General features: G+C 49.1%; 1 protein-coding gene across 5 annotated transcripts in view; it reads left to right on the top strand.

The window, feature by feature from the left end:
* LHPP (phospholysine phosphohistidine inorganic pyrophosphate phosphatase) overlaps positions 1-27,201 on the top strand; it is a 153,976-nt gene that overhangs the window by 31,188 nt on the left and 95,587 nt on the right. For 3 of the 5 annotated variants that reach the window (XM_033179833.1, XM_033179842.1, XM_033179855.1), the window contains exons 4-6: positions 4,838-4,901; positions 5,874-5,966; positions 24,476-24,567. In XM_033179833.1, the coding sequence (XP_033035724.1) occupies positions 4,838-4,901; positions 5,874-5,966; positions 24,476-24,567 (249 nt within the window). Of the gene's footprint in view, positions 1-4,837; positions 4,902-5,873; positions 5,967-17,969; positions 18,515-24,475; positions 24,568-27,201 lie in introns of those variants that run through there. The other 2 variants (XM_033179848.1, XM_033179865.1) reach the window with 2 other exon arrangements.

Here is a 27,201-nt window from a genome sequence, read left to right as displayed (position 1 = left end):
TCAAAGTAGAGAAGTATTTCTTCACGCTTGTTGTCTCTATCAAAAATGGGCAAGTGAAAGATGTTTCAAGAAATCCAAGAGGATTTTCTTTATAGTAACTAAAAATTCCTAGTGTGTTTCTCATATAAATAAAATGTGTCCTGTATGTAGTCAGGGTTCCTCAGAGAAGCCCGAAGCTACAGAACATAGATATAGAGAGAGATTGACTGTGGAGGCTTGGTGAGTCCAAAATCTGCAGGGTAGGGCTGGCAGGCTGGGGACTCAGGAACGCATGGCCGCGGAGTGCTAAGGCGGTGCGCTGTGGAATTCTTGCTCGGGGAAGGTCAGTCTTTGTTCTAGTAAAGCCTGCAACTGGTTGGATGCGGTCCACCCACATTGTGGAAGGGAATGTACTCTCCTCCTTCTAGTTCACCGGTTTAAATGTTAATCTCATCCAAAAACACCTTCACAGAAACATCCAGAATAATGTTTGACCACATATCTGGGCACTGTGACCCAGCCAAGTTGACATATTAAATTAACCCTTGTAGTCCCTTTTTAAACTTAGACCCATTGCAACTTAGGTCGCTGCTATGAAGCAAGCCACAGAACCTGGCCTCTTCCCTCATTTCCCCGGGCTGACCCATTAGGCCTTTAAGGCACCAACACCCACCTCACTAGAGAACAAGCATAAGGAAGAAGCTCTGCTGTGATGCGTCAATGGTAACACTTTTTTCTTTAAAGATGTCTCATGCCGAGCTTGGTGGCACATGCCTGTAATCCCAGCACTTTGGGAGGCTGAGGTGGGAGGACGGCTTGAGCCCAGGAGTTCAAGACCAGCCTGGGCAACATAGTAAGATTCCAATCTACAAAAAAGAAAAAAATAAAAGTAGTCTCATAATTATTACAAACCACTATTCCAGATCATGGATAATAATAGAACAGTTATATTGTTGAAAAAGGAAAAAAAAAAACAAAAAAAAAAACGGAAGCAGTCGCTTTCAGCTTTGTAATACTGCAGCAAATGTCATAGTAGACAAGGATTTGTTTAAAGTGGGAGTTTAGTGGGATCTCTGCTGACAGGGGTTCTGGTTGTTTAAAAACCAGAGAAAGGAACTGGCAGTTTTCGGGGCTAGGTCCCAGCTTTTCAGGACAGCCCTAGGACCCTCGAAGAGCTGCCATCACCGTGCTGGCCTCGGCTGTGGGTCACTGCTGGTAAGGCCTGTCCTACACTGCAGGACGCAGGGGCACAGGCTGAGCGGTTCCCACCAAGGAGGCAGGAGCAGTGGGTGGAGGCGCCGGGGCAGACTGTCCCTCTCCTGGAAATGGAGTGATTTACATTTGGCATCTGTTTGGACCGGAGAGTGGGAATTGGCTTTGTAATTTCTTCTGTCATGCCGCTCTCAGAAAATTAAGCTGTTTACCCGACAGACTCTGGAAGGTTAATGGCTCTTCTGGGAAAGGTCAAGTGGTCATTTGCAGGGAGGCTGTGCTGAATAATCGGAAACGGCAGAAGAATAAAGCCTAAAATCGCATCTGACTCCTCCTCCTGGGCTTCCCCCTTTCTTTCCAGCATCCACGGGTTCCTCTTTGTGGCTAGAACATTCACGTCCTAAGTGGGGCTGTCATTGACTGGGTTAAACCAGTAACAGGAGAAATACGTCGCATCTCGTGTATGTGGAGATGACCGGACCTTCATATTAAAAAAAATTTTAAGTGCTTATATTTGCTGTGTCTCTAAAAAAATGTTTTCAGGTAACAGTTGGCCTCAAGATGCCTTTTTGTTTTTCTGAATGAATAAGGAATAAAGAAAAATTCTGGGCACTATAAAATCAAGCCCAGATTCAGTTTTTAAAAAAAGAAATGTCAAAGTTTCTCATTTTGATTTCTGGAAGTTCGTGTTCTTCTTGGACTTTAAAGATTAGCATGCAAAGACAAGGTTTTGATGGTGTATTTTAAGTTGCACGTTCGTTTTTTTAAAATCCCATCCAGGACTAAATTTAAACATAAGAAAATCCAGGTTTCTTTCACTTTAGAAGAGGCTGCAGGGAACATGAGGCCAGCAGAAGTGGCGCCGCGTGGGTCCCCTTGAGAGGTTTTGCCAGATGATGGGAGGTGCTTGCTCCCGTCCACCCAACCTCCAGCTCCTCCAGCTGGCCCCAGGGTAGCTGAGGGACAGGGTTCTGGGCCCAGAAGCCCCCAGAATCCTCAGCTCCAAACAGAGCTGTACCTGTCACAATGGAGTAGTTGTGTTGATTTCACGTTTTCTTTTGTTGCTGGGTAAGCATTTCCCATGTAGGGTACTTTCTTTCCTCCGTCCTGGCTTACTTCCACACATCACTTTCTTAGGGAGGCCCTGCCTACCCACCTCCATGCCCTCCTTCTCCTGGCACAGGTGGGCAGGAGGGGACGAGGGTCGTGGCCTTCGAGGGCCTGCAGAGGGCCTTGCCTGTGGTGGCGTGGCCACCCTGGTCCTCAGCAGGGTGCTCAGCAAATTCCAAGATGCTCCCTGGACCTCAACCTCCCCTTCATTCCTTTTAACTTAGTCTCAGCTTTCCATGCCTCTCCTCCCTCCCTGTCCCCAGCCCGTCCCCCGCCCTGTTCAAGCAGACTGCCCATCACCTGGGTCCTGCCCTTGAAAGTTTGTCTGTGGACCTCTGTGCTTCCCCACCAGACTGTGAGTCCCCGGGGAGCAGGCCTGGGGCTGGGAGTGTCCCCGAGTCCTGCAAAGGGCTGTGGAGCATCTGGGATCGTTAATGCCAAGGGGGACAAAGGTAACCTGGGCCATTTGCAGCACCAGCCAGTGGAGGCCCCAGAACCTGGTGTCCCCTCACCATTTCCTGAGAACTCTGGACCCCACCAGGGATCCAGAAAATCAGGAAATCATCAGACCAAAGTAGCTGATTGTCCAACTGGGAAAAAGAAAAGGCAGTACTTTTTTAGGCCATGTAAATGCAAAATACACATTTGAAGTCTGCGTCTAAGACATGAACTTAGGGATTTCTAAGCCTGTTTTTGGGGGTCACTCTAAAAAGGGGAGCATTTTCAGGTCCCCTCTCTGTGAGCATGTTGACAGCATCCCAGCCAGCCTGTATCCCTGTGTCGTGACCCCAGAGCACGGAGCCTCAGAGGCTGTGGAACAGGCCTGGGGTTCACGTGGAGAGTCCCAAGCCCATGTCACGACAGGAGATGCCCGCACCTTCAACAAACAGACTCCAAGCTCCAAAGATGCCTAACAAGGGAGTGGTAGGGGACCAGCCCTGGCAAGGCCCGGGTTTGGCTGAAGCCGGTACCTGCAGCCCAGCCTGTAAGTTTAGCTGGGAAGTGTCTGAGGCAGGCAGTGGAGGATGCCCAGGGGTGAGCGGTTCATCCAACAGGAGTGGCCGGGTGGCTTGTACAGCTTCAAGGCGTCAGGCGGGGCAGAAAGGGACAGGCAGAGTCCCCGGGAGTGGCGAAGCTGGAGGAAGCACACAGACCGGGGGAACTCCCGGGGAGCTCAGTTTTCACACCCCAGGAGGTCACATAACACATTTCAACCCCCCAAATTGAACAGGACTGTGTTCATTTTGTCCTTCCCTCAGCTTATATCTTATTGCCTGTGTCAGCCTGGGTGAGCGGTTATTTATAATAATATTCTCCTATCTCATCTGGGCAGTTTCTGCATGCAAGGTACCAAGTTAATAACTTTGCATGCGTTATTTTGTTCAAGCTTCACAGCAATCCGTGAGGAGAAGGTATTGTTTGTTGTTCGTGTTGTCCATTTTACAGATTAGGAAACAGGCCCACAGGCGTAAGCAACCCAAAGTCACACCGTTAGAAGGCAGCGAGATCTGAATGCTGAAGTCAGCATGCGCTCTTCTTCCCTCTCGTTCTCTGCATACATGCTTTCTCCACGTCTCCCAGATCCGAAGGGCGTGGCAGGAGGAGAGGGAAACCGATGGGATGGTGGATGGCAAAACATTTTAGTGGTTCCAAGAATCAAGCCCCCTTGCGTATTCTTGGGTTTCAGTGAGTTGCGTCTTCAGAGCAGTGCAGGTTAAACCACTTTCTCCCCTCGTTGTAGTCTATTGACTTTGTTCAGCCAGAGCCGGGTCTGGCCCGCCATGTGTCTGGACTGTGGGTGTCTTGAGGCTCAGTGTGATGCCATCGTAGGGTGGGCCAGGCCGGGCTGCAACCAGCCACCAAGCCAGCACTGGGCTCAAAGAGCAGTGAGGCCATTTTGAAAAAGGAATGCCCCCTCATGCAGAGCCTGTCTCCACCTCCGTGAGACAGGGGAGAAAATAGTTGTCTTCTCATAAAAACATCTGGCACCCGTGAAACCTGGCACCTCGCTTGACCTCTGGCTAATAGGGGATGCAGCAGGGTGCTGTGGAACTAATGGAGTTCCCTTCTTCAGCCAGCAATTAGGGGTTAATTATTAGCAATTAGGGGTTCGCCACATGCCCTGTGGACCTGCTGTTCCTTCCCAGGACACAGGTCACTTGTCATTCTCTGTGTTAGCAACTGGAACCATCTGCCCTCCGGGTCCCCTGTTAATCATTGCAGCAGGGTCCCCAGGAGGCTGACAGCAGGGGCACGTTCTGTGTGACCCATGGCCTTCCTGGAGCTGCTGGCTGCTGCGCTCTCCCCACTGGGTGTGGCAGCCCGCCACCGCGGCCACCGCCACCAGGCTCTGTGGTGCGGGTCCCCTGCGGTCATTCTCAGCGTGGTGCCTGGACCGCCCCTCAGCCCCGGCTCGGCTCTGCAGCCAGCAGGACAGGCCCGGTGCTCAGCTTCCAATGCTTAGCATCCTGCGCTCAGCTCCTCGTGCTCAGCTTCCTGTGCTCAGCATCCCGTGCTCCCTTCTGTTCTCTCCTAGGCGTTACTACAAGGAGACCTCTGGCCTGATGCTGGATGTTGGTCCCTACATGAAGGCACTTGAGGTACCAGCCCTGGTTCTGTCCCGAGCTCTCTTCAGACCTGAGGGCACCTGGGACTTTTTGGGTCTTTCTTGAGAAGAGGCTGTGCTTCATTAACATATGAATGGCCTTTTGTGTTTCCACAAAGGCTGCCCTCCTATTCCGGGCTCCCCTGGCCAGCCCTCGCTGTCCTCCTCCCTCCCCATCTCTCCCTCCCCGTCCTCCCCATCCTCCAGTGGGCACAGCCCCTCTCCCGCCATGGACCCTGCCGCTCTCCCAGCTGCTCTCTGCCACGCTCTTCTTGGGCTTGTGGCTTCTGTATCAGTGCTGACCACTGGTCTCGTTCCTGATCCTGGGCATCTGCAGCACCTCAGGCTTGACGGGTCCTCACTGGCCTCCTTCCTGACTTCCCCTTCAGTTTCCAAGAGCATCTGTGGCCAGGCCTCTGGGAGGGTTCCCCCAGGTCCACTCTGGCCCAGGTCCCATCAGCTGCCCCAGGTCAGCCTCACATCCCATCCCATCCTCACAGCTGTAGCAGCTCCTGCCTGCTTGCCGTCAGGTGGGAAGGAGAGGCAGATGAGCAGATGGAGCCCCGGGCTTGACACAGGAGGCCTGTGATGAGCTGGGAGTGGGCTGGGGAGAAGAGGGGAGAAGGAGAGAAGGGATGAGAGGACGGAATTGCAGGTGAGTGAGCAGAGCACTGCTCTGCTGGCCCTTGGGAGCCCTGTAGTTTTGCCAGCTCTTGGATGCCTTCTGCTGTGGGTAGGCCTTTGAGTGAATGGCAGGGTGCCTGGTGCTAGACGACCTGAGCGACCCGAGCAGCCCTTTCTGGAGTTGTGAGGCTCCTGCCTGTGAGATGTGTTCTCAGGCCCACAGCATCCTGCTGCTTCAAGGCCCTTGGCTCTTGGGGGCACATTGGGGACAGGGTTTCCGTGGCTGGGCATACACCTGTTCCTTGATCCCAAACCCATGCCATGTCCCTCTCTCTTTTCCCAGTATGCCTGTGGCATCAAAGCCGAGGTAGTGGGGAAGCCTTCTCCTGAGTTTTTCAAGTCTGCCCTGCAAGCGATAGGAGTGGAAGCCCACCAGGTAGGTTGGCGCCTTGTGAAGTGGGTGGGGAGACAGCCCCGTCAGGGAGGCCCTGGAGTTCGGAATGGATTGCAGGACGCAGGCAGCCTGTGGGGTTGGCCGGGCAGCCAAGCGTGGGCTCCCTGTGAGAGCTGACCTGGATGGGAAGGAAGGGGAAGGCAGCAAATGAAATCCACTGAATAGTTTCAACAGTGAAGTTACTTTCAATGTGAAAGCAAGAAGCAGAAATGCCTACGGCTTTTCCTGAGTTTTTGCTGCTTCTCTGAAAGGATAAGAATTGATGAGTCCTATCAGTGTATTAATATATCTCACTGACAAGATAGTGTAACAGCAAGATTACAACAATATGGAAGAAATAATAAAGTCACTCATTTTGCAACCTTTATATTTTGACTATTTGGGGATAAATTGCCTTTCAAACTTCTAAATTTTAGAAAGGAAAAAGAATCAGTTATGATTTTATTGTCTATACCTACCCTGTCCCCACCCTAAGTGAGTCTGGCTTCATCCTCCAGCGGGTTTTCTTTTCTTTCTTTCTTGTTTTTTTTTTTTGTTTGTTTGTTTTGTTTTTGAGTCAGTGTCTCCATTTGTCACCCTGGCTGAAGTGCAGTGCAGTGTAGTGGCGCTGTCATGGCTCACCGCTGCCTGGACCTCCCAGGCTCAAGCAATCCTGCCACCTCAGTGCCCCCTTACCAACCAAGACCCCCCACTGAGTAGCTGGAACTACAGGTATATGCCACCATGCCCGGCAAACTTTTTTTTTTTGAGTTGGAGTCTCACTCTGTCACCCAGGCTGGAGTGCAGTGGCACGATCTCAGCTCACTGCAACCTCCACCTCCTGGGTTCAAGCAATCCTCCTGCCTCAGCCTCCTGATGAGCTGGGACTACAGGCGTGTGCCACCACGCCCAGCTAATTTTTTTTTTTTTTTTTTTTTTTTGAGACGGAGTCTCGCAGTCGCCCAGGCTGGAGTGCAGTGGCCGGATCTCAGCTCACTGCAAGCTCCGCCTCCCGGGTTTACGCCATTCTCCTGCCTCAGCCTCCCGAGTAGCTGGGACTACAGGCGCCCGCCAACTCGCCCGGCTAGTTTTTTCTATTTTTTAGTAGAGACGGGGTTTCGCCGTGTTAGCCAGGATGGTCTCGATCTCCTGACCTCGCGATCCACCCGTCTCGGCCTCCCAAAGTGCTGGGATTACAGGCTTGAGCCACCGCGCCCGGCCCAGCTAATTTTTTATCCTTAGTAGTGACAGGGTTTCACCATGTTGGCCAGGCTGGTCTCGAATTCCTGACCTCAGGTGATCTGCCCGCCTTGGCCTCTCAAAGTGCTGGGATTTCAGGTGTGAGCCACCGTGCCCAGCCCCAGCTAACTTTTGTATTTTCCATAGAGATGGGGTTTTGCCATGTTGCCCAGGCTGGTCTTGAACTCCTAGCCCAAACCATCCTCCTGCCTCAGCCTCCCAAAGTGCTGGGGTTACAGGCATGAGCCACCACACACAGCCTCCTCCAGCAGGTTTTCTGAAAGATTGTAAGAAACTGGGCAGCTGGCATTGTGGCTCACACCTGTAGTCCCAACACTTTGGGAGACTGAGGTGGGCGGATCACTTGAGGTCAGGAGTTTGAGACCAGCCTGGCCAACGTGATGAAACCCCATCTCTACTAAAAATACAGAAAAAAAAAAAAAACCTTAGCTGGACGAGGTGGTGCATGCCTGGTAATCCCAGTTACTCAGGAAGCTGAGGGATGAGAATTGCTTGAACCTGGGAGGCAGAAGTTGCAGTGAGCTGAGATCACACCACTGCACTCCAGCCTGGGTGATAGAGCGAGACTCCTTCTCAAAAAAAAAAAAAAAAGGAAAGGAAAGAGTCCACAGCTGCCCCAGGCTGTCCTGCTGCCTTCCTGGAAGTGGGCAGCAGAAGTATGGGTAGGGGTCCCCCCGGTGTCAAGCCTGGTGCATGTTTCCCTTGTGTACATTTCAGTCCAGAACACTGGTGCCTCATGGTGCTTTGAGTCTAGACACTGTACCTTCACCTGCCCTGAGATTATAGAGATGTCAGAAGATGCAGGCTCTCTGGAGTCCCCAAAAAACACCTGGGAAATGTCATGTTAGTCTGTTAGAGAAGGAGAGGTTTGTGTTTTGAATGAATGAGAACTGCAGCAATAAATAACCTGGCTTTTTACTACCTTGCTTCATAGAGCAGAATTTCTTTATTTTGAGAGATTTCAAACATACAGAAAAGTAGAGAGAATGATACACATCCCCCATTATATCCATCACCCAGATTCAGTGGTTAAGATTTTGCCACATTCCTTTCTTCTATCCTCTTTTTTTTCCCTTTAAAAAATTTACTGGCTGGGTGCGGTGGCCCACGCCTGTAATCCTGGCACTTTGGGAGGCTGAGGCAGGTGGATCACCTGAGGTCAGGAGTTCAAGACTAGCCTGACCAACATGGTGAAACCCTGTCTCTACTAAAATATAAAAATTAGCTGGGCGTGGTGGTATGCTCCTGTAATCCCAGCTACTCAGGAGGCTGAGGCAGGAGAATTGCTTGAGCCCAGTAGGTGGAGGTTGCAGTGAGCTGAAATTGTGCCACTGCACTCCAGCCTGGGCAACAGAGTGAGACCCCATTTCCAAGTAATATTAATATTAATAATAATAATAATAAAATTACTTATTTTTTTGCTGTCACATTTAAAGCAAATCTCAATTGTATCCTTTCATATTGTAGCATGACATTTAAAAAAAATGGTGATTTTTAGACATAACTACAATACATTAAAACCCCTAACATGGCCAACAGGCACACAAAAAGATACTCAATATCATCATTCATCAGGAAATGCAGATCAAAACCCCAATGAGATACCACTTCACACTAATTAAGATGACTGTAGAGTTAAAAAACAAATAGAAAATAACACGTGTTGCCAAGGATGTAGACAAAGTGGAACCCTTGCCTATTGCTGGTAGGAAGGTGAAATGACAATGTTGCCACAGAAAGCCACTTTGTGGTTCCTCAAAGTTAAACATAGAATTTGCCATATGACTCAGCAAGCCATTTCCAGGTCTATACCCAGAAGAACTGAAACAGGTGTATCAAACAAAAACTTATACACAAATATTCATAGCAGCTCCATACACAATAGCCAAAAGGTAGAAAAAACCAAGATGCCTGCCCATCAACTGATGAAAGGATAACCAAATGTGGCATGTCCATACAGTGGAATATTATTCAGCCATAAAGAGGAATGAAGTTCTGACACATGTTACAATGTAGATGAACCCTGGTAACATTATGCTAAGTGAAGGAAGCCAAACACAAAAGAACACATATTGTATCCTTCCATGTATAGCAAATGTCTAGCATGGGCTAATCCATAGAGATGAAAAGCAGATTCGTGGTTGCCAGGAGTCAGGGTTGCATGGCAATGGGGAGTGCTGCTTCAGGGTATGCGGTCTCCTTTTGGGGTGATATAAATATTCTGGAACTGGGCCGGGCATGGTGGCTCACACCTGTAATCCCAGCACTTTGGGAGGCTAAGGAGGGCAAATCACTTGAGGTCAGGGGTTCGAGACCAGTCTGGCCAACGTGGTGAAACCCTGACTCTACTAAAAATACAAATGTGAGCCAGGCGTGTTGGTGCATGCCTGTAATCCCAGCCACTTGGGAGGCTGAGGAGGGAGAATTACTTGAATCTAGGAGGTAGAGATTGCAGTGAGCTGAGATTGTGCCACTGAACTCCAGACTGGGCAACAGAGCCAGACTCTGTCTTAAAAATAAAAAGAAAAAGAGAAAACAAATATTCTGGAACTGGACAGTGGTGATGGTTGCACAACGTTCTGAAAGTGCCCAGTGCCAGTGAACTGAACACTCTGGTCACAGTCATAAATTTTATGTAGTGTGTATTTTACCACAATAAAAATTTTAAAACCACCTAAAAAATTAACAGTGATTTTTGTTAGTATTATTTAATACTAACCCATATTTAAATTTCCTTGAGTGTCTCAGAAATGCTCTTTGACCATTGATCTGTTGGAATCCAATCTGAAGAAGCTCCGTGACTTGTGTGAGGTTTTTGTTTCCTAAGCCTCTCTTCTTCGCCTTCCATCATGGAACATTTGAAATGTCTATGTCAGTAGAGAGGGCAGCTCAGGGAACTCCTAGGTACCCATCACTGTGCTTTAATAATTATCAACTAATAACCCTTTAAAATTGTTTTCAACTTTTCGTTTTGAGGTAACGCGACACTCACAAAAAGTTGCAAACGTAGTACTAAACGTTCACATGTGCCCTTCACCAGCTTCCCCATCATCATCAAACGATGATAAAACCAGGAAATCAACACTGGCACATGGCTGGTTAGTTAACCTAGAGACCTTATTCAGACACCATCAGTCATCCCACTCATGGCTTTCTGGGGACACATTGCGTGTCGCAGTCATGTCCCTAGTGTCCTTTATCTGTGAACTCTGATCACCAGTTGAGGAGGTGTCTTCCAGAGTTCTCCACTGTTGTTACAATGTGTCCCTTTTAGTAAGTATCTTTTTTTTTTTTTTTTGAGCAGGAGTCTCACTCTGTTGCCCAGGCTGGAGTGCAATGGCCCAATCTTGGCTCACTGCAAGCTCCACTTCCTGGGTTCAAGTGATTCTTCTGCCTCAGCCTCCTGAGTAGCTGGGATTACAGGCACCCGCCACCAAGCCTGGCTAATTTTTGTATTTTTAGTAGAGATGGGGTTTCTCCGTGTTGGCCAGACTTGTCTTGAACTCCTGACCTCAGGTGATCTGCCTGCCTTAGCCTCCCAAAGTGCTGGGATTACAAGTGTGAGCCACTGCGCCCGGCCTTATTAAGTGTCTTGTGGGAAAGTACTTTGACATTATGTAAATATTCTCTTTCTGATCATTAGTTCTAATTTTGGCATCTCTTGATAATTCTTTTTTTTTTTTTTTTTTTTTTTTTTGAGACAGAGTTTCACTCTTGTTGCCCAGGCTGGAGTGCAATGGTGCCTCGGCTCACCACAACCCCCGCCTCCCGGGTTCAAGCAATTCTCCTGCCTCAGCCTCCTGAGTAGCTGGGATTACAGGCATGTGCCACCATGCTCAGCTAATTTTGTGTTTTTAGTAGAGACGGGGTTTCTCCGTGTTGGTTAGGCTGGTCTTGAACTCTCAACCTCAGTGATCCGCCTGCCTCGGCCTCCCAAAGTGCTGGGATTACAGGCCTCCCAAAGTGCTGGGATTACAGGCGTGAAATCCACTGCGTCTGGATTTCATTGGTGTATTTTATGTGTGGCCCAAGACATTTCTTCTTCCAGTATGGCCCAGGGAAGCCAAAAGATGGGACACCCCTGCTCTAGAGGTTTATGACCAAAATACTGTATTTAAAGTTGCTAGGAATCATTCTTTTTTGTGGGTGGTATTCCACCAAGTGGACGCTTTTTGAATTCATTTTCATTTTGATATTTAGAGAATTGGCTTAACATTTACATTTGCTTTGCACTTATGTAAAATATTTATATGATTCTAAAATCAGATCCACAAAGCAAGACATATTCAAGGAAGTCTAACTTCTGTTCTTTTCCTTCTATTTTGTTTTTACCTGTCTCTTATAGGTAGCCATGTTTATAAATATTATAGCTTATTTTTTTATTTAAAAAATAAGCAACTATGTATATATTTATATTCCCCTCATAGGATGAATTTAAGAGACAATAAATTCTCAAAATAATTTGCTTTATATATAGAGAGAAAGGCTAATGCTTTAATCTGAGTTTAAAAATCAGTATTTAAAAGTTATAAGTAGGCTGGGCATGGTGGCTCACACCTGTCATCCCAGTACTTTAGGAGGCCAAGGAGGGCAGATCACCTGAGGTCAGTAGTTCGAGACCAGCCTGGCCAGCATGGCGAAACCCCATCTCTACTACAAATACAAAAATTAGCCGGGCATGGCAGCAGGTGCCTGTAATCCCAGCTACTGAGGAAGCCAAGGCCGGAGAATCACTTGAACCCAGGAGGCAGAGGTTACAGTGAGCCGAGATCATGCCACTGCACTCCAGCCTGGGTGACAGAGTGAGACTCTGTCTCAAAAAATAATATAAGTGGTATGATCACAACCGTCTCAAACAGCCCCCTTCCCCCAACCCAAAACCCAAACAAAAACAGAACCCTGCCACTGCCTGGAATATAAGACCTGACCGTGCGCAGCAGCTCATGCCTGGAATCCCAGCACTTTGGGAGGCTGAGGTGGGCAGATCACTAGAGCCCAGAAATTTGAGACCAGCCTGGGCAACATGGCAAAACCCCGTCCCCACAAAAAAATGCAAAAATATAAATAGGCAGATGTGGTGGCATGTGCCAGTGCTTCCAGCTACTTGGGAGGCTGAGGTGGGCAGATAGCTTGAGCCCAAGAGGTTGAGGTTGCAGCAAGCTGAGATTGTACAACTGCACACAAGCCTAGGCAACAGTAAGACCCTGCTCAAAAAAAAAAAAAAAAAAAAAGAAGGAAAGGAAGGGGAGGGGAGGGGAGGAAGGAGGGGAGGGGAGGGGAGGAAGGAGGGAAGGAGAGGGAAGGAGACGAGACTAGCTGTCCAGATGGCATTGCTGGTGATACCTGGATGGCCTGACCTTGGGTGTTCTCCCTGCCTTTTTCTTTTGGCATTTGCAGTTATTTTCACAGATTCCTTCGCATTTCAAGTGAGATACAGCCCATCCCCCAAAGAAGACCCCTCATGGGTCTAGTGAATCTGGGTTTGTCATTTTCGGATGCTGGGGCAGTGCATCAGGGAGGGAGTGGGGCTGTGGATTCCTGGTGGGTCACCGTGGCTGCTTGCGGTTTTGGTCACTGCCGCTGCCATCCACCCTGAGCATCTGTGGCCCTGAAGAGCGAAGGACTTGTTTCCTCTGGTGGCTCCCAGCATATGTGGCAAGGCTGTGTCTTATTTACCTCCCACATCATCCTCGTCTCCCACCCTCATGTGACATTTCTGCCTGTCCCTTTGACAGTGGAGCAGCAACTGCATGTCGCGAACGTCCCCACCCTGCCGTTTTCCTAAAATGCTCACTAATGTTATTTGATTCTCAGGATGTGTAGACATTTTAAAGCAGTATTTCAAGATAAGGCCGTTTCAAATGAATGTGTCTTATGCACCGGGTAATAATTCTCTGTTCCTGGCTTTTTTATTTTTAATGAAAAATGCCTGCGAGGACTTCTCTTGCTGCTCAACTGCCAGGCTGTGGCAAACCTTACATTTTTCCAGCTGCTTTAATCAATAAAGTTACCACCAGTCATTTCCCTTGATCACTGCTGCTTCCCGAGACCCTGACCTGCTTCTTGCTGCTGAGTTTTCAGTGTGCACTCAGAATAGACGTGACTCCCCAAATCCAATTTTCATTTTAACCTTTCCTCAGTAGCCTAGAAATCACAGATTGCTGGTATTACGCTAATAGATTGGAAATTCAAACCTTTTAGAGGCACCCTGGCCCTTTCTAGGATCCAGTAATAAGGCAAAGAATAACAGACCTTAAAGGTTACTTCTAGAAATATCTAATTCTCACGGTTTAAGCTTCTGAATCAGTGGATGGTTTTATGGCTTCATGTGAACGCCCAAGTGATGTGACGGTTTTGGCAGTTTTCCATCATCATAAGAAGTTCTGTGGGGTACAGGTCGTGCAGATTTGGTGGAGATTGAGACTGTTCAAACCAGAGCACTTAGTTATATGTAGCAGCCAAGGAGCCTGGTCCAGAGGGGCCCGTGTCACAGGTGAGGAGCCTGAGGCTTAGAGATGAAATACCTTGTCATAGGTGCTTTGCATTCCCACCACGAGGTAAAGACAGGATTTCTCAGGCTGGCAGGGGCTCACACCTGAATCCCAGCACTTTGGGAGGCCGAGGTGGGTGGATCACGAGCCCAGGAGTTCGAGACCAGCTTGCGTAACGTGGTGAAACCCTGTCTCTACAAAAAATACAAAAAATAACTGGGCATGGTGGCTGGCACATGCCTGTTGTCCCAGCTGCTCAGGAAGCTGACGCACGAGAATCGCTTGAATCTGGGAGGCGGGGGTTGCAGCAGTGAGCTGAGATGGCACCACTACTGTACTCCAGCCTGGACAAGAGAGTAAGACCTTGTCTCAAAAACAAAAAACAAAACAAAAAAAACCCTGAATTTCTCAACCTTGACATTTGACGTTTTTGGGCTGGATCATTTTGTGGTGAGGGGATGTCCTATGCGTTATAGGGTGCTAAGCAGCATCCCACTGTCCACCCACTACATGGGACCGCCCCCTTCCTAAGCTGTGAAACCAAAATTGTCTCTAGACATTGCCAGATGTGCCCTGGGGAGAACCGCAGCTTTAAGAGAACGGTCACAGAGAATTCTAGCACTGAACCCAAGATTACTTTGCCAATGAGGAGTGAAGCTGGGCTCCAAACCATCATCTTTCAGCCCCATCCAGTGCTCTTAGCCATAGCCCAGCTCTCAGGAAGGGCCAGCGGCGCAGCAGAATTTCTTAGGGAGGTGAGGAGGTTAGGGAGGATTTCAGGTGTGGGGGGTAGGGAGGATTTCAGGTGGGGGGTAGGGAGGATTTCAGGTGGGGGGGAGTAGGGAGGATTTCAGGTGGGGGTTAGGGAGGGTTTCAGATGGGGGTGGGGGATTTCAAATTGGGGTTAGGGAGGATTTCAGGTGGGGGGTAGGGAGGATTTCAGGTGGGGGGGGTAGGGAGGATTTCAGGTGGGGGGGAGTAGGGAGGATTCAGGTGGGGGGTAGGGAGGATTTCAGATGGGGGTGGGCGGGATTTCAAATTGGGGGTTAGGGAGGATTTCAGGTGGGGTGTAGACAGAATTTCCGGTGGGTAGGGAAGATTTCAGGTGGGGGGGGTAGAGAGGATTTCAGATGGGGGTAGGGAGGATTTCAGGTGGGGGATAGGGAGGATTTCAGATGGGGGGGATAGGGAGGATTTCAGATGGGGGTAGGGAGGATTTCAGGTGGGGTGGAGTAGGGAGGATTTCAGGTGGGGTGTAGACAGAATTTCCGGTGGGTAGGGAAGATTTCAGGTGGGGGGGTAGAGAGGATTTCAGGTGGGGGGTAGGGAGGATTTCAGGTAGGGGGGGGGGGTAGGGAGGATTTCAGGTAGGGGATAGGGAGGATTTCAGATGGGGGGTAGGGAGGATTTCAGGTGGGGTGGAGTAGGGAGGATTTCAGGTGGGGAGCGTAGGCAGAGGCTGCCATAATCCCTCAGGACCTCCTCATGGCTTGTGCCCTCAGAACTGCCTTGAAAAATGGGGGTGAGGTTTGCAGGCTTATCCAGAAGCCTGGCCATATAAACTGGAGGGTGCCCTACCATTTCATTCCATGATTCTCAGGGCATCAGTCCTAACTACAGGGGTCTAGGGACAGTCTGTACCCCTAGGGGGAGGCTGGTGAGTGGGGAGTGCATGTCCGTCCACATGGGGGCAACTCCGGGCCAGTTCTTTCTGCTGTGGCCTCCCTCCCCCATGGGTATTTCCACTGAGGCCTCCCCGTGAACTCTGTTGACTGAGCCCCGCCTCCTGGCCGTGGGCATTTTCTTTGGGTGTCAGTGTGGGGATGACCCTGCTTAACTCCTGACTGGGAGCAGGCTGGCCTGCTGGGCGGTGCCCACTTCCAGCACTGAAAGAATGGGCCTCGGAGGGTTTCAGTCCTCCTGCATGCTTGGTTTGAATTGGAAACTCTTTCCACCAATGCCTGGCACCTGGCACCTAGCCCTGCAGCTGTGGGTCTGAAACTGACCGGAGTTGCAGGAGCTCCCGGCCCTGGCCTTGTCTTTGTGATATGTCCTAGTCATAAGGTGCTGCGAGACCTCAAGGCTTAGTTTTTCTTCAGAGTTTTTCTCCCTTGGAGCCTTTTTTTTTTTTTTTTAGTAGATTTTATTCTCTTCTCAAAACACAAGTATTTAAAATATCTGATTATGAAGCAACTCACGCTCATTAAAGGAGCTAGGAAAAATTCAGAAAAGTACAAGATAAAAAGAAACCACTCATCATCCCACCAGCCTAGAATAACACAAATCATGCTTGATCTTGCCAACTTCTTGTGTCTAAATATACATTTTTAACACAAAATTGGGATAATCTTGTATCTGCTGTTTGAAATCTGAGTTTTCCCCCTTAATATCCTATTGGGAACAATTTTTTTTAACTTATATCTTAGGTTCAGGGATACGTGTGCAGGTTTGTGATATAGGTACATTGTGTGTCTTGGGGGTTTGCTGTGCAGATTATTTTGTCATCCAGGTCATAAGCGTAGTACCTGATGGGGTAGCTTTTCAATCCTCACCCTCCTCCCACCCTTCACCTTCAGGTAGACCCTGGTGTCTGCTGTTGCCCTGTGTCCATGTGTACTCAGTATTTAGCCCCCACTTACAAGTGAGAACAGGTGGTATTTGGTTTTCTGTTCCTGCATTAGTTTGCTTAGGGTAATGGCCTCCAGTTCCATCCCTGTTGCTGGAAATGACATGACCTTATTCTTTTTTAGGGGACAGCTTTCTTTGTGCTTATGTAGGTACCCTAACAAAGCAGTTTTCACAGCTGCATACTATTCCACTGTTCAGACTCCCGTCATGTTCTTGACCATTCCCTATTGATGGAGATGAGGCTGCTTCGAATTTCGCTCTTGTGCATAACCCTGATGAATACATCTTGTATGTACATCCTCTTGTACATTTCTGATTATTTGCTCCAAATCCTAGTGATGTGGCTGGGAGGCTGTGATGCATGTTGCTTATTTCTGTTTCAGAAAGGTGTGTCCCTTCACCTTCATCACCTGCTGCGTATACAGATGCTTGTTTCCCCACGTCCTGACCAACACTGTGATTTCTGGCTTTTTTTTTTCAAGTAGTCTTTGAGTTTTGCTGTTAGTCTTGTTCCTTATGAGGGTGTCTGACCACAGTGACAATCACTCAGCATCGCACTGTCTCCAGGTCTCTGTGGGAGCCTGGGTTCCTTTGGGGCCTGGGTCCAGGGCTCATCCTAGAGTGAGCTGTCATCTCAAGACATCTCCGTGGGGGATATGAGCCCCCTGGGGCTGCAGTTACAGACACTGAACTCACTCCACCTTCACTACCCAGCCCTGCTGCTTCCCACCCTAATCCTCCTGGCAGAGCCCCAGGATAAGGGAAATATTTGTGAACCACGGAAGCTCTTCGGCGCTGGAAGTTTGCACTCCAAAGCATTGCCGCCTGTTAGACGAGGTTTCCCTCCAGCACCTAGGACGCTGAAGAGGAGACCAGGGCAGACAGGCAGATGCGTAAGAGGGAGGATTGACAGCTGTGGGGCCCGACCCGGGCAACCTGCCTCTGAAACTGTGGCGCCTCCCTCCGGCTCTCTGGATTCTGGGTTCTGCGGGGTCCAACCTTTCATTTTTTCTCCACCTCACCCCCAACCATGTTGTGTCTGAAAGGAAGCGAAGCCCAGCCCTGGCAGGTGGAGTATTTTTATTTCCCCTGACAGTGCACCTCCTGACCTCTATCTTCTTGCCAGTGATTTTTTAAATCCTAAATGATTTGGCAATAATCCTTGCATGATTATTGCCCTTCACCGATAGTAAATCTGGGAATCCCCCGGGATCCTGAGTGCACTTTGGTATGCGGAGCCCACAAGCTGGCCTGGACAGGCATCGCTGCTCCAGGCAGCTGTGCACCCCGCCGGCCCTGGCGCCCCGGCCCCCAGCCTCCGCCTCCCTCGCCGACAGCTTCCCGGGGCTCTGCCTGGATGCAGCCTCGCTTTATCCCACAGAACCTCCATGCTGTTCCTGCATGAGAACTCTTCCTCCTAGTGACCATGTTCCTCTGGTCCCGTCTCCGTGGGCCACATCCACAAATGTCCCAGCCCAGGAAGAACCGAGAGTCTCTATTCTGGGAGGGAAATGTGTGTGCTGTCTGGTTGTGTGTGTGGGAGGAGCATGCACACAGTTTTATTTTCCCCAGAAGCAGGGAGGTATAGGATGACATGTCATATTTGAAGACCCGTTCCATTTCCAAGGAACCTTCTAGCAGGATGGCCCTGGAGTCTCTGGCAGCAGTGGACATGGTCCTGAATTGGAGCGCTGTGAATGTTCACCACGGACCTCACAGTTTGAAGACAACTCCTTGAGAAGGGCAGAGGGGACTCGTATACGGGAGCTCTGGCCAGCCCTGCTGCCAGACGCCAGCAGCCATGGGGGCTGCCCAGCCAGCCCTGGCTTTTCCTGACCCTTAGAGTGCCCTGTGTGCGTGCAGCGGACACTGGGGCTGGTCCCATTCCAGGAAGCACATGGTGCCACTGGCTGTTTCTTGCCTGGCCAGGAGCTGGTTTGATAGACACAAAAACCTCATTTGGATTTGGCAGAATTTTCCCTAACATCAGTCATTCTGGAAAAAGCACTTTGAATTTTTACCATATCTGGGTATTTTTACCGTATCTGGGTACTTGCCACTAGCTCTGTTTACTTCACATTTCTTAAAATTGATTCATTTTATTACTTAAATAAATGTATTTTAAAAGGAACTTTTGATGACTACTCTAAATGGAAAACCAGAACCTCTCACTTACCATAATAGATTAATCTAAAAATAAAGACCACATGATTACATTAAAATGTATGTCCTTGCTCTGCCTGGAGTCAAATAGTATGTCACCCGTGTGCATGACACACTCTGGGAAGCACAGGGGTAGGAGGAGGAAAGACCAGAGAAAATCCGTGGGAAGTATGGAGTATAGAGCACCACACCAGGAAGACGTGGTCTTATTTCAAGTACCTCAGGTCTCCCAGTGGCTTGCGGCTACCAGCCATTGGCAGAGTTCTCAACATCGCAGCCCTCAGCCACCTCCTCCGAGCTCTCTCTCAGCACCACCATCCCCCATGGCTTCTCTGAGGGGGGCCCCTCTGGCCTCTGCTTGACTGTGATACCTGACGAGTCCATGCCAAGTGGCAGAAAAGCTCCGGGTTCAGCTGAAACTACCTCCCTGGCCTCAGGGGGCCTCACTGGCTCTGTCTTTGTCCTTTATCAGGGCTCCTGGTGATTCCTTGGTTATCTGAAGGCCTGTTTGGACACAGTTCCCAGGACAGTTGCTTCAGGTTATATGTGTGTGCTTTGTGGAATTCATGGCATGGCCTGCCCTGGTGAATGGTGGGGAGATGGGTAGTGAACACGTGTGGTAGCCCCTGCTGGGGGTATCCCACCTCTCCTCCATGTCCTACAACCTGGTTGACTCCTTTTGCCTATCAGACGGAGCAAAGCTCAGAACCTCACCTCTTCTGGGAAGCCTTTCGTGACCACCCCCAAGTCTACTAGGTCAGGAGATCAAGCCTCACAGCCTCCTGTGCGTTATCCCAGGCCCTGATGATGAGACTGTGGAATTACCTGATTAACGTCTGTCTTTAGCACTTGTTGTGAGTTCCATAAGGGCTGGGACTCATCTGTCTGATTCACACTGTGCGTCCACTGCCTGGCCTGGCACCGGCCCACGAAGGCCCCGGGCAAAGGTATCAAGTAACCAAAGCAAGGGCGCCTGCTGCAGGTCGTGGGGGCCTCTCTCTCTCTCTGATGTGGTGAGATAGAGAATTTCCTCAACAAAACCTTTCCTCATGTTTCTGTTTCCTTTTTAACATGTTCAGATAACTTATTATGTCCTGGCCCTGTGCTGGCTTCACTAAGATGATTTCCTTTAAAGGCCACACCAGTTATACCCCTTTTATAGATGGAAGTAGAGGCTGGCCCAAGGTCACACAGCCAGCAAACAGCAGAGCTGGGATCTCAACCCTGCTGCTCTAGCTCAGCGTGAGACAGGAGTGAGTCTGTGTCTGCTGGCCGCGTCAGGCCCAGCCCCCCTTTCTGTGGTCCCCTTCCCCCAGATGGAAAGCAAATTTGGACCCATCCTTGCAGGCAGAGTCCAAATCATAGGCCCCACACTCAGTATGACTCCCCTGGCTTGGGCGTGCTTCACAGTCCTCGTTTCATTTTGTCTTGATTTTGGTTTGTGTATTTATCGCTTAGCCCCACTTAGCATCTGAATTCCAGGGAGGAGACCTGTAGTTTTTTGTTTTTTGTTTTTTTTTTGAGACAGAGTTTTGCTCTTCTTGCCCAGGCTGGAGTGCAGTGGAGTGCAGTGGTGCCATCTTGGCTCATTCTCCTGCCTCAGCCTCCCAAGTAGGTGGGATTATAGGCGTCCACCACCATGCCTGGCTAATTTTTTGCATTTCAGTAGAGACAGGGTTTCACAGGAGTTGCCCAGGCTGGTCTGGAACTCCTGGGCTCAAGTGATCTGCCTGCCTCAGCCTCCCACAGTGCTGGAATTACAGGCATGAACCACCACGCCCAACCTATTTTGAAGCTTTTAATCAGATTTTGGAGTAGGGCAGTGAGAGGAGCTGGTTGGGTTTTCTTTCTTTAAAATTATTATTACTTTTTTTTTTTTTTTTGAGACTGAGTCTCACTCTGTCATCCATGCTAGAGTTCAGTGGCACAATCTTGGCTCACTGCAACCTCCACCTCCCAGGTTTAAGCAATTTGTGTGCCTCAGCCTCCCAAGTAGCTGGGATTACAGGTGCATGCCCGGTTTGTATTTTTATTAGAGACAGGTTTCAGCATGTTGGCCAGGCTGGTCTCGAACTCCTGACCTCAGTTGATCTGCCCATCTCATGGGATTACAGGTGTGAGCTACCACTCCCAGCTGTTTTTTCTTTAAATTACATGTATTTATGTAAAAAAAGAGCATGACTCCATTTAAGCAATAACACATGTTAACGTGGCGAAAGAAGACCCACAAATGACTTGACATTTCAGCCACACTGGTGGGGACTGTACGACTCCCTCCACTCTACGTAGGTGACCAATGGGAAGTCTTGTCTGTGCCTCATAAGTGTGTTCAGACACAGCCGGCCTTGCCGTAATGCAGAGCACTCATCTGCTGAAGACACATTTGCTGAGCATCAACCAAGTGCCAGTTGTCAGCCCAGATTCCTTGTCCTGAAGGAGCTCCTACTTCTGGAAGGGTGGGATGAGCAGAGTCCATTATGCACTATGACATGGGTGGCACCAGGGTGTGATCCCAGAGTGCTTTGGGAGGGCCACGCAACCCAGCCTGGGGGCAGGGGAAGGGTGGTGGTCACGGAACTGAGTCCTGAAGGCCTGGGAGGAATTAGCCAGCAGAGGAGGGAGCTGAGCAGGCAGAAGGTCAGCACATGCCCACAAGCTATTTTTTGGTGTTGATGTGTATTTCCAGCTATTGTCATTTTCCTTCGCCCAAAGGACTTCTACATGTCTTGTAGGGTAGATTTCTAGAGCAGCGGGGTGGAGATCCCAGCTCTACTATTTGTCGGCTGTGTGACTTTGGGCCAGCCTCCACTTCCATCTGTAAAATGGGTATAACTGGTGCGGCGTTTAAAGGAAATCATCTTAGCGAAGCACGCACCCAGCACAGGGCCATGACATAATAAGTTATCTAAATGAGCCAAGATTGTACCACTGCACTCCAGCCTGGGCAAGAAGAGCAAAACTCTGTCTCAAAAAAACAAAACAAAACAAAACAAAAAAACCTACAGGTCTCCTCCCTGGAATTCAGATGCTAAGTAGGGCTAAGCAATAAATACACAAACCAAAATCAAGACAAAATGAAACGAGGACGGTGAAGCACGCCCAAGCCAGGGAGTCTTACTGAGTGTGGGGCCCATTGATTTGGACTCTGCCTGCAAGGATGGGTCCAAGTGGTGATGAATTCTTCCTCTTCGGATGTCTGAAATATCTTTATTTCATCTTCGTTTTGGAAAGATATTTTTGCTGGGTACAGAATTCTAGATGGGCATTTTTTCTTTTACTGCTTAAAAGATGGCACTCCACAGTCTTCTCACTTGCATTGTTTCCAACAAGAAATCTAACATCTTATCTTCGTTTCTCTGTATATAAGTATATAAAATGTCTCTTTTTTGTCTGTTTTATAAGATTTTCTCCTTGTCACTGCTTTTGAGCAATTTAATTATGATGTGCCTTAATACAGTTTTCTGTGTGTTTCTTGTGTTTGGTGTTCATTGGGATCTTGGATCTGTGGATTTATTGTTTTTATCAAGTTTGGAAAATTTTCAGTCACTATTTCTTCAAATATATTTGTGTCTTCTCTCATCTCACTTTTTTTTTTTTCTAATTTTGAGACAGGGTCTTGCTCTGACACTCAGGCTGGAGTGCAGTGGCACGAACACAGCTCACTGCAGTTTCAAACTCCCAGGCTCAAGTGGTCCTCCCACCTCAGTCTCCCAAGTAACTGGGACCACAGGCTTGAGCCACCACATCTGGCTAATTTTTAAAATTTTTATAGAGACAGGGTCTTGCCGTGTTGCCTAGGCTGGTCTTGGACTCCTGGGCTTAAGTGATCCTCCTACCTCAGCCTCCCACAGTGCTAGGATGATAGGTGTGAGCCGCTGTGCCCCACCTCATCTCACTTTCAGGAACTCTAATTGCATGTACATCAGGCCACTTGAAGTTGTGCCATAGCTCACTGATGCTCTGTTCATTTTTAAAAATAATTTTTCTGCCTCTGTTTCATTTTGGGTAGTTTCTATTGCCATGTTTCCGGGTTCATTAATCTTTTCCTCTGCATTATCTCTTCTGGCATTAATCCCACTCAGTGTATTTTGATCCTTGTCATTGTAGTTTTCATCTCTAGAAGCTTGATTTGGATTTTTTCTTTTATCTTCCATTTCTCTACTTTTGGAACATATGGAATACAATTACAAGGGCTGATTTAATGCTCTTGTCTGCTCATTCTCACCTCTCTGTCAGTTCTTTCTCAGTTTGGATGGACTCATGTTTCTCCTCCTTCTGCATGATATTTTCCTTCTTTGCACGTCTGATCATTTTTTTATTGAGTGCCAGACATGATCAATTTTACCTTCGTTTTGGGTGCTGGATATTTTTGTGTGCCCATAAAGAATTTCAAACTTTATTATGGGATGCAGTTATATCACTTGAAACAGTTTGATCCTTCCAGATCTTGCTTTTAAGATTTGGGGGCAGCACCAGAGCAGGGGTTGCCCTGGATGAATTATTCCTCACTGCGAAGCAGTGGCTTTTAAGATCACACTCAATGCCCTGTGCATCCTGAGTGAGCTTTCCCAGCCTGGCTGGTGGGGACATATGCAGTCCTGTGTGAGACACAGGCACCGTTTTCTCGAGTCATTTGGTGTGGCTCTTTCCCAGACTCGGAGTTTCCTCCCTCATGTGTGCTGGCAGTGGTCTGCTGAGCACTTGAGGGGACCCTCCACTTTCTCCACAGCTCTTTCTCCATGTAGCCTTCTCTCTGATTCCCTGTCCTGTGGACTCTGCTCCTGGGTCTCCCCAGAATCCTAGCTTTGTCTCCCCAATTCAGGGATCCTACTGGGCTCTACCTGGGTTTCCCTCTGTATTAGTCAGCCCAGACTGTCATACAAAACACCACAGACTGTGTGGATTTAACAGCAGAAACTCTTTTTCTCACTGTTCAGGAAGCTTCAAGCCTGAGATCAGGGTGTCAGCAAGTCCAGTTTCTGATGAGGGCTCTCTTCCCGGCTTGTAGATGGCCGCCTTCTTGCTGTGTCCTCCCATGGTCTCTCCTTTGTGCTTCTGTGGAGTGCACTCCAGTGCCTCTTCCTCTGGTAAGGACAGCAGTCCCATCAGATCAGGGCCCCCTCTGACCTCATTCAGCCTTCATGAATTACCTCCTTACAGGCCCTGTCTCCAAATACAGTCACACTGCAGTCTAGCGCTTCTTCTTCAAGTGAATTTGCAGGGGACACACTTAAGTTCACAGCACCCCTCCTATGCCCACAGTCTGGAAGCATCGAAGGCAGTATGCTGGGGGCAGTCACAGGAGCCACCTTGTTTGTTTCCTGCATCTCAGAAGTCATTGTCCTTCATTGCTTGATGTCCAGTGTCCTGAAAGCTGTTGTTGCGTAGTTTGGTTTTCTGGTTTTTTCAGGTGAGAGCGTGTATTCCAGAGGCTGCTTTTTGAAATGATACCCAGGCTGCGAGCATTTCCTCTGTGTATGTGTGAATTTTGGTTTGTCTGTTATTTTGTTTTTAAGGCAATACCTTCACCATTGAGAGCAAAACCTATATAAAGCAAAACTTACGAAGATAGGCCAGAGATTTGCTTCACTTTCACAGAATCAAGGGCAAATAACCACGTTACAGAGTCTTTAGGGTTCGGTGAAATTTAGCCTGTGTTCCAGCGGAGGCCAGGCAGCGTTCAGCATCCCTGCACGTCCTTGGGGTGCCAAATCACTTTGACGTCTGCTGATTGATTTCAAATTGCACAAATATATACCATTCAAAGCCATGGCCTACAGGGGCTGTGTGAGATATATTCAAGGTGGGTTGACTTTTAATCAATACGATGACAATATTATCTTGTTTAATTTGTATGATGGTGATTTTAAACATCAAATCAAGCCATTTATTACGTCAAAAAAAGATGAAGGAGCCCAGGAATAAAACTCTCCTGACATCACTTCTGAGCATATTTCACTGCCGTGACAGGCCGTCATGATTGGGGACGATATCGTGGGCGACGTCGGCGGTGCCCAGCGGTGTGGAATGAGAGCGCTGCAGGTGCGGACTGGGAAGTTCAGGTCAGTACCAGCGGGAGTCATTTATTCACCTTCCTTCCAGGGGATGACCATGTTCTCATTCTGTTTTGTTCTTCAAAATAAAGGGGGTATTCTTTCCAAATCAAAGAGCAGTATGTGGGCATTCGCGATCTTGTACGTAATGGACCTCTAAGAACAGAGCTGGGTGGTCTTTTATAGCAGACAGTGATAACGTAGAGTGGCTTTTGGTACAGGGTCTGGGGTTTTGAAACGGTGTGCAGTGCAGAGAGAAATAAGCAAAGGCACTGTCCGTCCTGGCGGCGGCCCACCGGGGAGTTAGGCCAAATTTGTGCTGCTGTCCCTTCGGCAATTTGATCAGACCGTGCACTGTGACAGTTACAGCTGTGGGCACTCAGCCCCTTGGACAGCCTCCCTCTCCTTTTGTTCACCGTCTCCACTCTGTGAGACACAGACAGCCTGGAGACGACAGAGGGTTGCTCAGGGACGCCCTGGAACAGAACCTCCATCTCGAGAAGAAACTTGTGTTTTATTTGCTGGCAAAAGTCTGCCTGGTCGGAGCAGCTGTCAGGGGTTGGGAGCTCCCGGGCATGTGGAGGGCCCTGTGGTGCCCGAGCTCCAGCTCACCTGGTCATCGAGAGGATCTTGGACATCAGAGTGTTGCCTTGCCTTATGCTAGATGGTTTCTGTTGCGGCCATTCAGAGAAAGCACATCTTTTCTGATGCTGGGGAGGCTTGGTTGAAACATGGTTACCTGAGGGTACTTGGATTTAGGGTGGGCTGGGAGCAATTATATACGTCCTGAGAGATCTGCCTAGGCAGGACCAGAGAAGACAGATCAGAGGGCCTGACCATCGCGCTGAGGTCTCTCCTGCAGGTTGGGGACCATGGCTGAGTGCGAGGTGAGTGAAGAATGCTCAGCGCACCTGGGTTTATGGTCAGGAAGTTGGTCCCTTCCAGCTATCTCCCAGACCCTCCCAGGCTTGGGGGCCCCCATGGAGCCCCCGACGTGTATGACATATGGGCCTTCTTTCTTTCTTGAAGTTGGGTTTTGTAGCTCCCCTTGGTTAGGCCTGGCCTAAGGGAGTGAGGGAGACCCCACTCACAAGCCACAGGAACATTTTTTCTAAGAGACCAGCCAGGGGTCCCCCAGTCCCCAGTCCTGCCTTTCCTATAAAGGTCACAGAGGCTGGTCCTGCTGCTGCTCCCAGGCGAGGGGCTGTCCACTGACAGTGGACCTCGGGGCCTTACAATTGATGCCAGGTGCTGCCTGGCATCAGCCATCAGGAGCCCAGCCTAGCACCTCGTGCATCTCAGGGCACATCTGTGACCCGTGAGCACAAGTGGCGCCTCCCTGCTTGGGAACACAGCGGTGTGACTTGGCAGGAAGTGGAGAGGGAGAACCGTACCTGTTGTATACTGGGCTGCTTCTGCTTCCTTGGAAGAGAAGCATGTTTGTCCTGAATGCCACCTCAGTTGGGGTCTTTCTGGCCAGCCCAGGCCAGGTGCCCCTATAAACTGATAATGGGCCTCTGAAGAAGGCCCCTCACAGCCCACAAATGCAGGTGGGCATGAGGGAGGCTGTGCCCACCCTATGCCAGCAAGGGTTGGTGCTTTTCAGATTCCGGTTACCTGCATGCCATTTAAAGAAGAGTATGAGGTGGACTTTCCCCCATGACACTATCTCCCGGAGAGAGATAAACTGTTTTTTTGTTTGTTTGTTTGTTTGTTTTGAGACAGAGTCTCACTCTGTTGCCCACGCTGGAGTACAGAGGTGCAATCTCAGCTCACTGCAACCTCCGCCTCCCAGGCTCAAGTGATTCTCCTGCCTCAGCCTCCTGAGTAGCTGGTACTACAGGTGTGCACCACCATGCCTGGCTAATTTTTGTATTTCTAGTAGAGATGGGGTGTCACCGTGTTGGCCAGGCTGGTCTCGAACTCCTGACCTCAGGTGAACCACCCGCCTCTTCCTCCGAAAGTGCCGGGTTGATAGGCGCGAGCCACCACGCCTGGCCCCGGAGAGAGAAATCCCGTCAACAGTTTGCTGAATCCTTCCACATCGCCTTCTCTGCACGGATAAACAGACTGGTAATATTTTTTTTTTTTTCCTTTTACAAAAATGGGATGATATTGTTTCGCAGCCTCCTTTTTCCTTGAACACTGTTTTATGGCCTCTTTCTACAAGCGTCTTCATAATGGTTTTTTTGGTAATTTTGAAAATTTCAGTAGTTTTTGGGGAACAGGTGGTTTTTGATTACATGAATAAGTTCTTTAGTGGTGATTTCTGAGATTTTGGTGCACCCATCACCCAAGCAGTGTACACTGTACCCAGTGTGTAGTCTTTTATTTCTCACCTCCCTCCCACCCTTCCCCGCAAGCCCCCAAAGTCCATTGTATCATTTTTATGCCTGTGCATCCTCATAACTTAACTCCCATTTATAAGGGAGAACATACAGTGTTTGGTTTTCCAGTCCTGAGTTACCTCCATTCCTTGAGGTCTCCAACTCCATCCAGGTTGCTGTCAATGCCATTCTTTCGTTGCTTTTTATGGCTGAGTAGTATTCCATGGTGTATATATACCACATTTTCTTTCTTTCTTTCTTTTTTTTTTTTGAGACGGAGTCTCGCTCTGTCGCCCAGGCTGGAGTGCAGTGGCAC

Source organism: Trachypithecus francoisi, unplaced genomic scaffold (genome assembly GCF_009764315.1).
Source record: "Trachypithecus francoisi isolate TF-2019V2 unplaced genomic scaffold, Tfra_2.0 Contig01579, whole genome shotgun sequence".
In the NCBI taxonomy this organism is placed as follows: domain Eukaryota; kingdom Metazoa; phylum Chordata; class Mammalia; order Primates; family Cercopithecidae; genus Trachypithecus; species Trachypithecus francoisi.
The sequence above is the reverse complement of the archived record's forward strand: the minus strand, read 5'-3'. Positions and strand labels throughout refer to the sequence as shown.